The 13881-nt window shown below is 40.3% G+C and overlaps 1 protein-coding gene across 1 annotated transcript; it reads left to right on the top strand.

The window, feature by feature from the left end:
• Positions 1-1668: 1668 nt before the first annotated feature.
• Positions 1669-12523, top strand: LOC149070986 (stromelysin-1-like). The gene is made up of 11 exons (XM_089248675.1): positions 1669-2180; positions 3058-3169; positions 7434-7541; positions 7631-7734; positions 7880-8084; positions 8177-8338; positions 10950-11033; positions 11132-11292; positions 11496-11631; positions 11716-11897; positions 12062-12523. Exons 1-11 carry the CDS (start codon positions 2076-2078, stop codon positions 12182-12184), a joined length of 1482 nt encoding a protein of 493 aa, XP_089104801.1. The 5' UTR covers positions 1669-2075; the 3' UTR covers positions 12185-12523.
• The last annotated feature ends 1358 nt before the right edge of the window (positions 12524-13881 follow it).

A 13881-nucleotide genomic window follows, 5' to 3' on the forward strand; every position in this document is an offset into this window, starting at 1 on the left:
ATACTAAGAATGCAAAATGTAGGCATCGCTCCACTGTGCAGCGTTGAGCAGGCAGGCCACATTATTAAACAAACAACATTTGCCCAGTGCCAAAGGAGAAATTGCTTACTAATGAAGGGAACAAACGACGTCTGATTGCATTGTTTTGTAAGGCCGACTACACACAGTGTACGATACTACAGCTGTACGACACTAAAAGCAATGCAACCGTAACATCGATACTTATTAGTTAGAAAACTTGAAATTCACGTTTTTAACCAATCCTCGTCGATGTTGTTGTTGCATTACTTGTTGTATTGCACCAGTGTGTATCCTGCATCACGCATTCCAACAGCACAACATTTTGTGTATAGAAAAATCAACTTTCTTTCTTTCTTCCGCAACTCAGGACTATCGCGATGGGCAATTTACTACCTGGTGAATTGTGCCGGAAGTGTGTAAGTGCGTGTGCCTAACATTCTGAGTGCGTATCTAGTGTTGTGTCCGATTTTGCAGTTCTGCCATCTATATTTCAGAAGTGAAGTGAGTGAATAGTGACTAAATATTTATACCGTTTGTAGGCCTGTTGCCCTGAGGCGGGACTTTTTAATGGGGAGATCGGCTCGCATTCGTGCCCCGAAGTTGGGAACCGCAGAAAACCAACTTCAGCCAACCACCACTGTGGCGGCAGTGGGGTTCGAACCCCAGACCTCACGATGCGAATCCGTCACTATGACCACTTGACCACCACAGCCGCGAAGTAAAGCAACGATGGCGATTTAGACATTATGAAGACCACTTTCCGAAGTCTCAGCCTATAAACAAGTCCTCATCGTTAGGGAAGATACTGACCTGTTGATGCTTCTCACTGGTTTGGCCCCTAATATGAAGAATGTGTACCAACACACGCATGGAAGGAGTGAGTTTGCTGCCATTCTGCATTGTAGTTTCTCTTTCAAGTACCACTCATCAAGCTGTCCACCAGGTATTGTTCTTTTCCTCCACCCCGTCAGTGGATGTGACCCCACATCGCCATTTTTGGCCAAGGCAAAACTCAATGCCGCACTATGCTAAAAAAGAATTCTTACCTCAATCCTTACAGAAATGTACATCATGTCGCTGCAGGAAACAATGTCGTTAGGCTTAGGCTATCTGTCAAAAAGCAGACCTAAAGCGTTCAGGCCTTTGGACTTTCTGTGTTGGCCAGTCATGCCAAACGCTCTGTTTTAGAAGACAGCGTCATAGATGAGAGATGAGGCTCTTGAGCATATCGAGAGGCTTGCCCCAGCAATCCTCCGCACACTCCCATTATAATCAACATAATAAGTGATGAAGAGGATTGCGTGTATGGCGACGCCCTTAGTGCATTTCTCACTCGTTAGATGGCGTCACCATGCCGCAATGTACTTCCATACTCATATAATCATACGCGTGTGAGCAAAAGTGTAGTTCATGCACTTGGAAGGTAAAAAATCTTCTGTTCTTTTGGCTCTAAAATATTTTTCAGAAAAATATCCCGCATCGCGCACATCAATTGTTAGTTGTATTTGAAGCTGTGAAAAAAGGCAATTCGGAAGTGACGCAACACCATCTCGTCGCTGGTCTCATCGTATTGGCTACGATACGACTTCCGCATTGGCTGGAAAATAAACGATTATTTGAGAGAGATTTCAAAGCGAAAGAATTAATATTGTTACGAGAAAGTTCATAAATGATGGAGGTAGAGGAGGATTTTCCGAAGAAATACGAGTGCTTTTATTTTTATCAAGATATTTATGATTTTTTGATGGATATTTTTTTTCGTAGATAGAGACGATGAAGAGAAGATTTCTGGAGAGTGTTAATAAGAAGAGTCATTGAGCTGATTGTTGGAGCTCTTAAGGCTTCAAACATATTTCTTGACTAGGACATTCCCTGCCTCGGATACGTCTCACAAAACCTGTGGAAATCCGGTTTGCGAAGGAAGGTTTAAGCAATCGCGCGCTTCACCCCTTTCGTATAGTTTTCCTTCAATGCTTTGACAGCGATAACGTAAAGATAAACTTGTTTATCCGTAGTTTCACCCATTCATTCTCAATCCGATTTACTGATGAAACATGGAGAAGACGTCTTTTGACTGGTTGGTCAGGCTGCTACTGACCGTGATCGCCATTCAAACAAAGGTCATCGCTCCTCCCGTCAGGACCGCAGATCACGCCTTGGTAAGTAATTTTTATGAATATTTTTCTTCAGATAAAAATCCAAAATATCAAGACATGCCTAAGGCCGGGATTACACTATAAAAGTTCGTTCATAAAACTTGGAAAATGCAACTAATAAGATAATCTGTTACATTTGAGTGAATTTTATCCAATATTATTATTGGATATTTTTTTCAACAACTTGAAAAATACGACCAATAAACTGATCGGTTGCATTGGCTCGAATGAAACCGATCAGCTTATTCGTTGTATTTTTCAAGTTTTATACAAGCACTTTTACAAAACTTTTATAGTGTAATGCCCGCCTTAGGTTGGGATTTCACTGTAAAAGTTTGATAAAATTACTTTTATAAAACTTGAAAAATTTAACCGAAAACGCATATGTTACATTCGAGCAAATTCAACCGATAACCTCTGGTTGAATTTTCAAGTTTTATAAAAAATCGTTTACAAAACTTGGATTGTTTTTTACAAACTCAACCAATAAGCCTAATGGTTTACATGCGCTCAAATGGAAAAAACGCCAGCGTGAGATTCACGCTTCATTTATAAGTTATTCGGCTCATCATAAGTTACTTCAGGTAGATTACAATCTTACGTTTTGGATACGGTTGCCGCGCTTTATTTGTGAGTGCCACGAAAAACTTAACGGCTTGTATGTTTCCAAGCTATTAAGTTTTTCGTGGCACTCACAAATAAAGCGCGGCAACCGTATCCAAAGCGTAAGATTGTAATCTACGTCAAGGGCTGAACGGAATACTAGTTGCTTGCTTCCCCTCATCTTATCACATGTTCATTGATAACAACAAATTGTACTGTATATGATCCGTCCGAGTTGCGACGTGTGTATCATGGATATGTCCACGTGTTGTTGCAGACGTTCCTCCAGAAATACGGTTACGTCAACGCAGCTGGCGATCTGCTCAGCATGACGAACATGAAAGACGCGATCTTGCATTTCCAGAAGTTCGTGGGAATAGAAGAAACGGGTAAGGAGTATCAATACTTTGATTAACATGTTTACATACTGCGCTTGAAAATCTGCTCGTATAATATAACATTAACTAACTAACCGTGTGATGGCTCGGGCCAAAGCCATCACCGGGAATATAATATAACACTAGATCGCACATGCAGGGTTACTTTTTTTTCCTGCACCTGACCACGTGACGAGTGGGAAGGAAAAATCCCTTGTTATTCCAATGGCCACTCCTTGGGTGGACACCATGGCCCCTACATCCCCTCGGCTGGGATCTTTTGTGCTCCCCCAGACCAGACTTTCACGGGTCCCTTTATGATGAATTTATAGCGTGAAAAAACAAAAAATTATGAGAATCGTCCCGGACCCCAGGGCTGAAACCCTGCCAGCCCCACCCTTGTGGTGGGGGGGGGGGGCATGGTGGACACCGTGAGTGTTTGAAAAATTTCCCGATATGCTGAAATACTACAGCGGTTTAGGTTGCAATGAAACATTTATTAAAGGTGGCAAAATTACCTTTCAAACGGTGAATTGAATTTTCTTTTTCCCTTATTATCATTTCCATATTTTGTTCCGCGAAGTGTCCCACTGATAGAGACTTAACGTACAAATTCGTTTCCGATAAAGCTTTTTTGTTTTTTGCTTTGTTATGCATTTAAAAAAAATACATTATTTAGATAAATCATAACCAGAAGTATCAATGGCGCAAAGTTGGCGAGATTTTGACAATTTGTAAGATGTATACATTTCGAGAATGCCCATGAAAAGTAAATTTTCAGCTCTTATACATGGCTAATTTATATCCACGGCTCATCCAGTCATGATTTTTCCCCCTGGTATTCTGGCCACCTCCCGCACAATGGTGTGGCTGACACTACTCCGGCTCGGAGACCCGGAACAATTCTCAATTTTTTTTCCCTCAATATAAATTCACTGTTAAGAAGCGCGTGAAAAATCTGGCCTAGAGATCCCAGAGGTATACGCAAGGTTGGGGCGTAAGGGGCTCATGCCCCCCTAAGCCAACCAAATATTAAAAAAATAATATTTTGGTAAAAAAAATTAAAATATCGAGGAAAAAAAAAACTTTGAAATGCTATTTTAACCATTTTCTGTCAATTTAAATGCTTTTTAAAAGGTTGTAACTAAAAATTTCTCGGGAGGAAAACTTTCGTGGCCCCTCCAAAGGTCGATCCTCCGTATCACTCCACCAATTAGGGGCCCCCCTCGAAAACACCCAGGCCTTGGACCCTGCTGCAGGATTGGAGGACCATGGCTCTGGATTTAAGAAATTGAAATTAATTGAATTAATTGAAAATTTTCATGTACACTGTACTTCTTTTCAACCCAGCTGAAATAAATGCTTAAAAAACGAATGTATTATAAAATGATGTGTTATGAACTACATATTTAACCACGAAAAAGGTGGAAAAATAAAAAGAAAAATAAGAAATTACACAGTTATTAGTTATTATCGCACACACAAAAATAGAATTACCGAACAAATTTTGATTAGGAATCTGATCAGTGAAAGTTAAGCACCATATACTTATTGCTCTTGCATAATAAACATGCGCGAAGATACGGGGGGGGAGGGGACGTGGGGGCGCATTGCCCTCTCTCCCAGTGTCAAAGGTGGAGTCGGCTAAAAGTGGAGAAATTTCTCCTTTCCATTGTTGAAAACAAAGCCAATACCAGCTCTTAACTTCTATTTCTATCTCTTCTTCTTAAATGAAAAAACATTTTACCCTCTTGTTTTTTTTCCTGCCTGTGGGTAGAGAACCTTTAACCTTTATATGTTGAAGAATGATTTGAATTCAATTATCTCTGCGTGAGATTTCCAAGGAAACTGGTATTGCGTGCAAGATCATATGCACAATTTGATTTTGCAAGGGGTGGTGGCGGCAAAATATTAGCATTCTTCCTGTAATGTACTTTTCAATGGTATATTAACATGAAATGATATACAGACATGACCGCTGACGGCCCAGGGAGACCATCTTGAGATGGTATGAAATGATATACAGTCGCCCCCCCCCCGCCGTATTCGCGGTTCCCGTATTTGTGGTTTTTTTTTCCTACATTGGATTTTTTTCAGCAATCGTCATTCACGTATTTTGCTTACAAAATTTGAATCGTGCGTGTTTAGGATGGCTCATTTGTCTAGTACTACTGATATTGCTCCGAAAAGACAAAAAAAAAGTGAAAACTTTACAAGAAAAATTGGATATATTGGCTACGCTTGGCGAAAGTAAGTCAATTGCTGCTGTTACTCACCATTACGAAATCAACGAATCTACGGTGAGATATATTAAGAAAAAGGAATCTAAAATTCGATCAGCCGTGGTTGTGCTGCACCTGCCGCAGCGAAAACTTTGCATCGATTACGGAATCCATGTTTCTCAAACCGAAAATGCAGGGTTTTTTTTGTTTTTTTTTTGTGGGTGCAAGACTGCTACAAAGAAAGTAGTCCAATTCATTGTAATATTATAATGGGAAAATATTAATTTATTCTTCTCTAAAGGGAAGGGCTAGTGAAACATCTATTTCATCAGAATTTTATGCAAGTAAAAGTTGATTTCATAGGTTTAAGAGACGATTTGGATTACGCAATGTAAAAATCACTGGCGATCAAGCCGCTGCCGATCACGAGGCAGCTAGAAAATCTCCAAAGACTCTGCCGAGAATTATTGAGGAGAAGGGATATTCACCTCAGCAGGTGTTTAACGCTGACGAAACTGCAATATTTTGGAAAAAAATGACGCAGAGAACACCCAAGAAGAAAAGCGAGCCCCTTGTTGTAAGGCAAGTAAAGGTAAACTTTGTTGTTTGTGCAAATGCGTATGGGTACATGGTAAAGCCCACCGTCATTCTCAAATCTACAAATCCGTGAGCATTGGAGGGAAAGGATAAGTCAAAGCTCCCGCACAGTACTTTGGATGAACAAAAAGCTTGGATTGTGAAAACACTTTTCCTGGATTGGTTTAAACGGTGTTTCGTTCCAAAAGTCAGGAAGTACCTTGAGAGTGAAGACATGCCATTCAAAGTTCTTTTGATACTGAATAAAACTCTTGGACACCAGGATGCCAATCAGTTCAAAGCTGATGCTGTGGAAGTCCTTTATATGTCCCCTAATACAACATCTGTCATTCAGCTCCCTTGATCGGAGGGTAATGCGAGCATTCAAGGCTCACTATACATCTCACTCAATGAAGATAATTGTGCATGCAATGGAAGAAGATGCAAATGCAGAAAATATCTTGAAGGTATGGAAGAATTACACTATCGCTAATGCCATTACTGTCAGCACATCACTAGAACCATGGCAACTCTTAAGAGGGAAACAGTCAACTCGGGTTGGATTGACCTTTGGCCACAATATGCGCTCCAGGACACAACCATTTTTACAGAGCCAACTGAAGAGATTATAAAAGACATTGTCACGTTAGCGAAACAGGTGGGTGGAGAAGGGTTCAATGATATTGATATAGAAGAGAAGTTGAACAGCTAAAATTAATAGCAATTCAGAGGCATTGACCAAGGAGGAATTAATGCAGCTGATTGCTCATGAAACGAGCTGTACGAGACGAAGATCAAAATAAAGAAGTAGAAGACAAGCTCACCATGAGTAACATAGAGGGGGAGAGCTTCGCAAGTTCAAATCAGCAATAGATTATTTTCATGATATAGATCCCTCTATGGTACGTTCTTCACATGTAGAAAAATTGGTAGAGAAAGTCTTGTCAACATACTCCAACATACTTGATGATATGAAGAAGAAGAAGAAACGGCAAACAGAAATCACAATGATCTTTCAGAAAACATCACCAACAATCAATCGCTGCACCCTCTTTTACATTCCCTTATACTTTTACTTCACCCTGCTCTTCTCATGATGTTCAATAGACGAGATAAACAAAAACACTATGGTTTCGGTTATTCGTAGATTTCCCGTATTTTCCCCACCCTCACGAATACGGGGGTGGGCGACTATAATTAGATTGATATTAGATGGTTTAGAATTATATATGCGCGTGACGGTGTACGCGCTTTTGGTCAGAGAAATTTTTGAATTTGGTCAGGGAAAGTCAAAGGGAAATGATCAAGCAGATTTTGCACGAAACCTTGCCTTGGCTCGGGGCCATGCCATGATGCTCTTAAGACGTCCCTGGGGTGCGTACTTCAAAATAAGAGACAGACAATATACAGACAATAGGATGAACAGTCTAATTAATCTTATGTCTATGGTTGATATCATGTATATATACCATTCACAGGTAAATTGGATGACCTGACACTGGCGATGATGAACGAACCGAGATGCGGAATGAGAGACGAGTCCGAAAATGCTGGCTTTGGGAGGAAAAAGCGCTACGCAACGGAAGGTTAGTTTTTGATTGCTTTTGATTGTCATAATATATGGTCAATAGGATGGATCTCGTCGATGTTAAGATAGGATTCTCGCTGATTCCAGGTGTTAGATGGATGTCCAATAACATCACCTACAAGATAAGCAAGTACCCGAAACGAATCACAGACCGACGGAAGGTCGACAGGGAGATCGCCAGGGCATTCAAGGTAAAATTACTAATATGATGATGATTTTTCTTTAAACGAATTGCGTACATCGATTCATTTGAAATTTCTTAAAGGTTAATATTAAAGAGTTGCAGGTTTAATAGCCACAGTCATTTATAGGGCGCGTGTGTGTTTTCTTTAAAAGGTCTGGCAGTATGAGACGCCATTAATGTTCTGGCCCGCAGAGACCGGTGAAGTGAACATCGACATTCGCTTCGAGGAAAGGTATCACGGTGATAGCCAGTCCTTCGACGGTCCCGGATGGACACTGGCCCATGCCACCACACCAAGGACGCACGGTTACGTTCACTTCGACGACGAAGAGGAATGGACCATCGACGAATATTCGGGTGAGAAAGAACATCGGAAATGAAAGTCACTGCACATTCCGACCCCGGTAGCGTAAAAAAAAAATGATTTTTTTTCATATTTTGTCAAATAGGTAAGAGTCTATTCCAAGTGGCCGCTCACGAGTTCGGCCATTCACTAGGGTTGCTTCACTCTGACGTCAAGAATGCTCTCATGTTTCCCAATTACAACGAAGAGGAAGGACCTTCTGCCACTTTCCACGAGGATGATATCAACGGCATTCATCAAATGTATGGTGAGTATCAACAATGCACAAGTCTGAATATGCCAACAAAAATACGGATTTGTTTGAAAAATTGAATGTAACTATAATATCTTCTATCAGAAAACATTAGGTCTTGTTGGATCGACACTCGCAGAACTTATTTTCAGCAAGAAGTTATGATCGGCTAAATATACAAAGTGTCCAAAAACTCTACCGCCAATATGAAAGTGGTGATAGTATACGTAAAGACGAACAATTTTTGTTACGTAAACCAGGGTTGTAAAAAACCAGCCCGGGCAGGTTTTTCTAAACAACCCGTGCGTTTTGGGTTAAAAACCTGGGTTTTTTGCAGGGCCATCATTTCAACTTTTTCCAGGTGGAGAGGGGGGGGGGCAAAAAACATGCACTCAATATATGTATATATATATTACAGGCAACGTCGGGCAACGGTCCTCCCCCCAAATGACGGGCGTGGTTTTTTGGGCAAAATGGGAAAAATTGAATTTCCTATTTCCACAACCTCAAAATATCTAATTTACGTACATTCTTTTTGTGTACATCTTACATTATGCCTAAATATATTTTTTTGGTGCACGTTAAACTATGTATCCGATTAATAAAATTTACCATACAACAAGGGAATAATTGTTCACACATAAACACACCCACTTCTGCATAATTGTATCTGAACCTTGAGTTGTATGCAGAACTGCAGCAAGAGAAAATCATTTGTAGTTAAACAAATGAATTTTGGATAATGAAAATTCTGAGAAATCAGGGTATGATGCCTGAATATTTTTTTCTCCAAATTTTTCAAACCCAGCAGAAAATGTATTCAAAAAGGTGTCCTGATCTGTCAAAAATAAAATCTTTAGCTATGTAACCAGAACTTTTTTTTTAAATCGAACCTAAACTTTCAGGAGCTAAAGTCACGTGCTTCTCTTTTTCTTGAATTCCTCGCTTTGAAGAATATCCCTGCTTCATTGCATTAAAATCCGAAATATTTTCAAAAGAGCAAGTAATAATTAAAAAATGATCTGATTAAGGAAATAGCAGTCATTCTGAGGACTCATTACTCTGGAGGTGTTTTCCACTTCACCAAATTAGCCATTTTTGGGAACTTAAAACTACAGAATAACTTGAATTATCACTAAATGCAAATGTCAATAACATTCTTGTATATTAATATCCCCACCGGCGCCACAGTGGTGGTCGGCTGAAGTTGGTCTTCTGTGGTTCCCAACTTCAAGGCGCGAATGCGAGCTGATCTCCCCGTTAAAAAGTCTTACCACAGAGAGCAACAGGACTACAACATTACAAATATTCAATCATTACACTTCACTCACGGTTTGAAGTATAGATGGCAGCACTGAAATATCAGACACAACACTAGCTACACGCTCAGACTGTTAGGTGCACTCACTTTGTTCCAGACTCTGCCACGAAGCTGGGCTGGAAGAGATCTCGGCAACGGGATAAGTCCGGTGGCAGAGACCCTGGCGTTCATTCATTCATGTATATTAATATCACTTTATGCAAGACAACTTGTCATGTTGAAGCAACAGAATGCCTTCATCTGGCTGACGATTTTAACAGGCTAATTTTCGTGGGGAGTTGGGCTTACATTATGCGCATCTTGAAAAATCAAGCTAAGGCTTATTTTCTGGTTAGGTCGTGTGTGTATTAAAATAAGCAATAATTTCTTTAGGTAGTATGTTTATCACACATTACATATCAGGCACAATACATATATATTACATATCTAAGTTCTTGGTTACATTTTTTGTTTGCGGTTTCTTGTAACATTTTAATATGTGAATCTCGTACCTAAATGCTTACATAAAAAAAGGTAGTCGGAAGAATTATAAAAAAGTGTGTGATTCCAAGAAATTATTTTTCACGTTTTTGCTCCCCAAAAAAATTCTTTTTAAAAATACTTCAAAATATACATATTCTAAACACAGCAATTGCAGCTAATGCAGCTATTTTTGGGGAATACATAAACTAACCATAAAATAAAATTTTAACCTGAAAGCAACACATTTTCTTCGAAAACAATTTGCCCGCCAAAAAACCCGGGTTTTTTAGGCTAAAAAACCCAGCCCGGGATGAGGGGGGGGGGGAATGGGTATCTACCCGGGGAGCAAATTTGACAACCCTGATTTCAACCCATTTATTCAAATTCAAAGGATATGTGAATTAACCCACTTAATTGGTTTGAATTAATCCCCCCCCCCCTCCGTGTGAACATCAGAATGACTAAAAGAGCGATCTAGAGTCACAGGTGTGCTTGCAGGAGCGGAGGGGGTCCTAACGGGATATAGCACACACACAGGGTGGTGAAAAATGTAGTAACCAGTGAAAAAAAAAAAATTGTCTTTAAAAAACGTGTTCTTTTTTCCTAGGTACACGCTTTATGTGTATGCGAAGAAACAATTTCTTCCGTGTTCACGCCCAGGATTCGGGGCCCTTCGCCTCCCTTTTTTTGGCGCCAAGGTTTGAATTGCATACGCAAAAGTCATTTGCGCCCCTAGTTTCTATCGCATTATTTTTTCGACATTGTCCATCACCCCTATTATTTGGCGGAAGAGTTCTGGGACAACCTGTTATGTGCACAATCACTAATTTCAAATTATCACAGGTAGTTGGGTGCTAAATATGTGTGCAGATGACTCGATAGATGCCGCCACTATGACCAGTGACGGTAAGCGGTACGCCTTCAAAGGTAAGTCACTGAAATATCGATTGTAGAATATTCAACTGTGTCATTGTGACCCATAACCTTATCGATTTACGTGTGTGTGTGTGTGTGTGTATTTGAAGGAAAATATTACTGGGACATGAATATTTACGGTGCGTTCATCGTCCGAGGCAGTAAATTTGGTAATCATAATCCCAGAATTATATCCGACGACTGGGGCGGGCATCCTGGTGAGATAGATGCTGCGTTGACGTGGAGCAACGGGCAAACATTTTTTTTCAAGGTTGGTTTGAACTTATTTTTATACCCTCTCATATTACGCTTCTTTTTACACTCGATGGGTGTTCATTCCCATCAACGGAGACTCTATGTTTGTTCTCGTGGTGTCCGTTGTCGAGAAGTTCCACTGTGTATCAACTTTATCTGCCATTTCCATGCTGTTCTCGGCACAACCTCTCTAATCTGATATGCTTCTCAACTCCGCAGGGAGATAAGTATTGGAGCTTCAGGAACAAGACAATGGATACTGGATACCCGAAGCTGATCTCAGAAAAATTCGAGGGCATCCCCATGAACATCGATGCCGCCTTCGTGTGGAACGACAAGACGTATTTCTTCAAAGGTAGTATTTGATGCTTTAACCCTCCAATTTCTCAGGTGAATTCGATGGATTTCGAGACCAATTATCCATTTCGTTTCATTCCAGAGAGCAACTTTTGGGTATTCGACAGTCGCACCACGCCACATATCAGCTCCGCGTACCCTCAACCAATAAGCAATCTGGAAGGCATACCGGATTACATTGACGCCGGTCTGCAGTTAAGCAACCACGAAACTTACTTAATTAAAGGTACTTCGTACTTCAGACTGGAAAACACGACCTTCTCTGTAAGTAGCTCGATATAGGTGTATGTATCGGTTGTAGACGAAACACAGTTTCGCTCTGTACCTCTGTTGTACCGTATGTGTTTGTTGCCTGTAATGCATGTATCCACGATACTATTTATAACATCGATTTTGTTTTCTAAATTGAAGGGTTTCATATTTTTTAGATCGCTCGTGGATTTCCATACCGCATCTCACATCATGTCCCATTTACTCGCCATAGTATCGAGGGATTGCCTTGTAACTGGCCTTACGCAGATCTGGAAAATGTGACTCCAACGACAACTTAGGGTGAATCTCGACCTTCAGCAGAACGGGGACTGTTTGTTGTACATCGAAGTGAAATCTGTCATTTGATTCTCAAGTTACATCTGGTTCAATCATTATTCTGTCAAGACTTCTGAGAGAGAAGCTGTGATTTCTTTTGTCATCTTACTTTTTATATAAGTGGATGCTGCTCATAATGTTCTCCCGCTTAGTAGTCCCACGTCTTACTAAAATTCATAGAGATTTCCTTTTGGGAACGTTTTCAGCTTGCAATGTTTCTTTTCACGACGGCTTTTCGGAAAACATTATGAGCGGGGTCCACTGTAGTCGAAAATAAAATGGAAATTTTTTTTTCAATTGGATTCGTATGAAGAAAGTTCACAACCCTCTCTTACCATGCCTCATCTTTCCGTACAATTTTTATTCTACTATTTATTACACTGGGTTTTTTTTTCCCACAATATAAAAATAAATTCCTTTTTTTTTCTCGTCCCATATCACGAATACATTACATTAAAAATAAATAATACATATACAGTGATCTCTAACTTACACAGTTTATATCAGTTATACGACAATTTTCTCGGCTAGAGATATAGGTAAATGATGCTATTCACTTCCACGCCTTTCTCACTTCTGCGTCATTTTTCCTTGTCGTCCTTGCACCGGTGCATAAGTGAGAGATCACTGTATCGCAGTGAATGGATCAACGAGACACGACCCACGAGTCTCAATGCATTGAAGCCCCTCCTACCGAAAATTCTGATTATTACCCCTCCCGCATATTAGACCGGGCACTCAGACTGAAATTTTTGCCCCCCCCCCCCCCCCCGCAAAGTAAGTTTACAGCAGTTGTTCTCAAAGTGTGCTTCCATGCTGCTAGGGTCGTCACAGCGTGTTGGAAATATTGATGTGTTCCTGCCCTCCGTGCTTTGAAGTAAGTTCTTTTATGGATGCAGAATATTTACTGGCTATTCTGGGGACCCGCGGTTGAACTATCACTAAGATAAAATATTCGTGGGTCACAAGTTTGAGAAGCACTGGTTTATGGAGAAAAGTTTTTACCAAATTGATTCCTGCAACTTTTTCACAAAATTACGGATTTTGTTACCGAAGTTTTTGTTTGTATCCCACATGAAAAAAAATGGTACGATAATTTATTACAGAGACGTAAGAGTGATAGAATATAATTTTGAAAGTTTTATCTTTGCAAATAATGATGAGGTTACAAAATATCATCATTGGCGATGTTATTAGATATATATTTTTATCATCAACGCATGAGTCACCTTTAATTTTGAGATTGCACTAAAAAATTGCGGAATGAAGACAAGTGAAGTGCTACTTCAGATTGGGATGCGAACGAATAGTTATACAGAGAGAAATGATGTTATTCTCCGCTGTTCGTACGAAGTACGGAAGCACGGATGACCAATTGGAGTTGAAGATAAAGTTCGGAAAGAAAATTCGCATTTCCTCTGTGGGGAATCAAACCACAAATCTCTCACTGTCCGGGCGAGTGCTCGTGCTCTACCATTTGTAGCGCTTTTGGTAGCACTCACCCGGATAGTGAGAGGTTGGTGGTTCGATCCCCTTCCTCCGAGAAATTGTGAAGTTTCTTTCCAAATTTCATCTTCCTCTCCGCTTGGTTATCCAGGCTTTGGTACGTTGATTCAGGCCCGTCATTTGGGTTGTCGTTCCCCCTTCCGGCTTTGTAAAA

The sequence above is a fragment of the Pholcus phalangioides genome, unplaced genomic scaffold (genome assembly GCF_987345545.1).
Source record: "Pholcus phalangioides strain wild (caught in Gottingen) unplaced genomic scaffold, Ppha-v1.0 ptg000020l_1, whole genome shotgun sequence".
NCBI lineage: Eukaryota > Metazoa > Arthropoda > Arachnida > Araneae > Pholcidae > Pholcus > Pholcus phalangioides.

Excerpts from the sequence above, each read along its gene's own strand:
- LOC149070986 (XM_089248675.1), top strand. The coding sequence starts at position 2,076 with ATGGAGAAGACGTCTTTTGACTGGTTGGTCAGGCTGCTACTGACCGTG. Across the intron at positions 3,170-7,433 it reads CGTGGGAATAGAAGAAACGG|GTAAATTGGATGACCTGACA; the intron begins GTAAGGAGTATC and ends TACCATTCACAG. Across the intron at positions 11,034-11,131 it reads TAAGCGGTACGCCTTCAAAG|GAAAATATTACTGGGACATG; the intron begins GTAAGTCACTGA and ends GTGTATTTGAAG.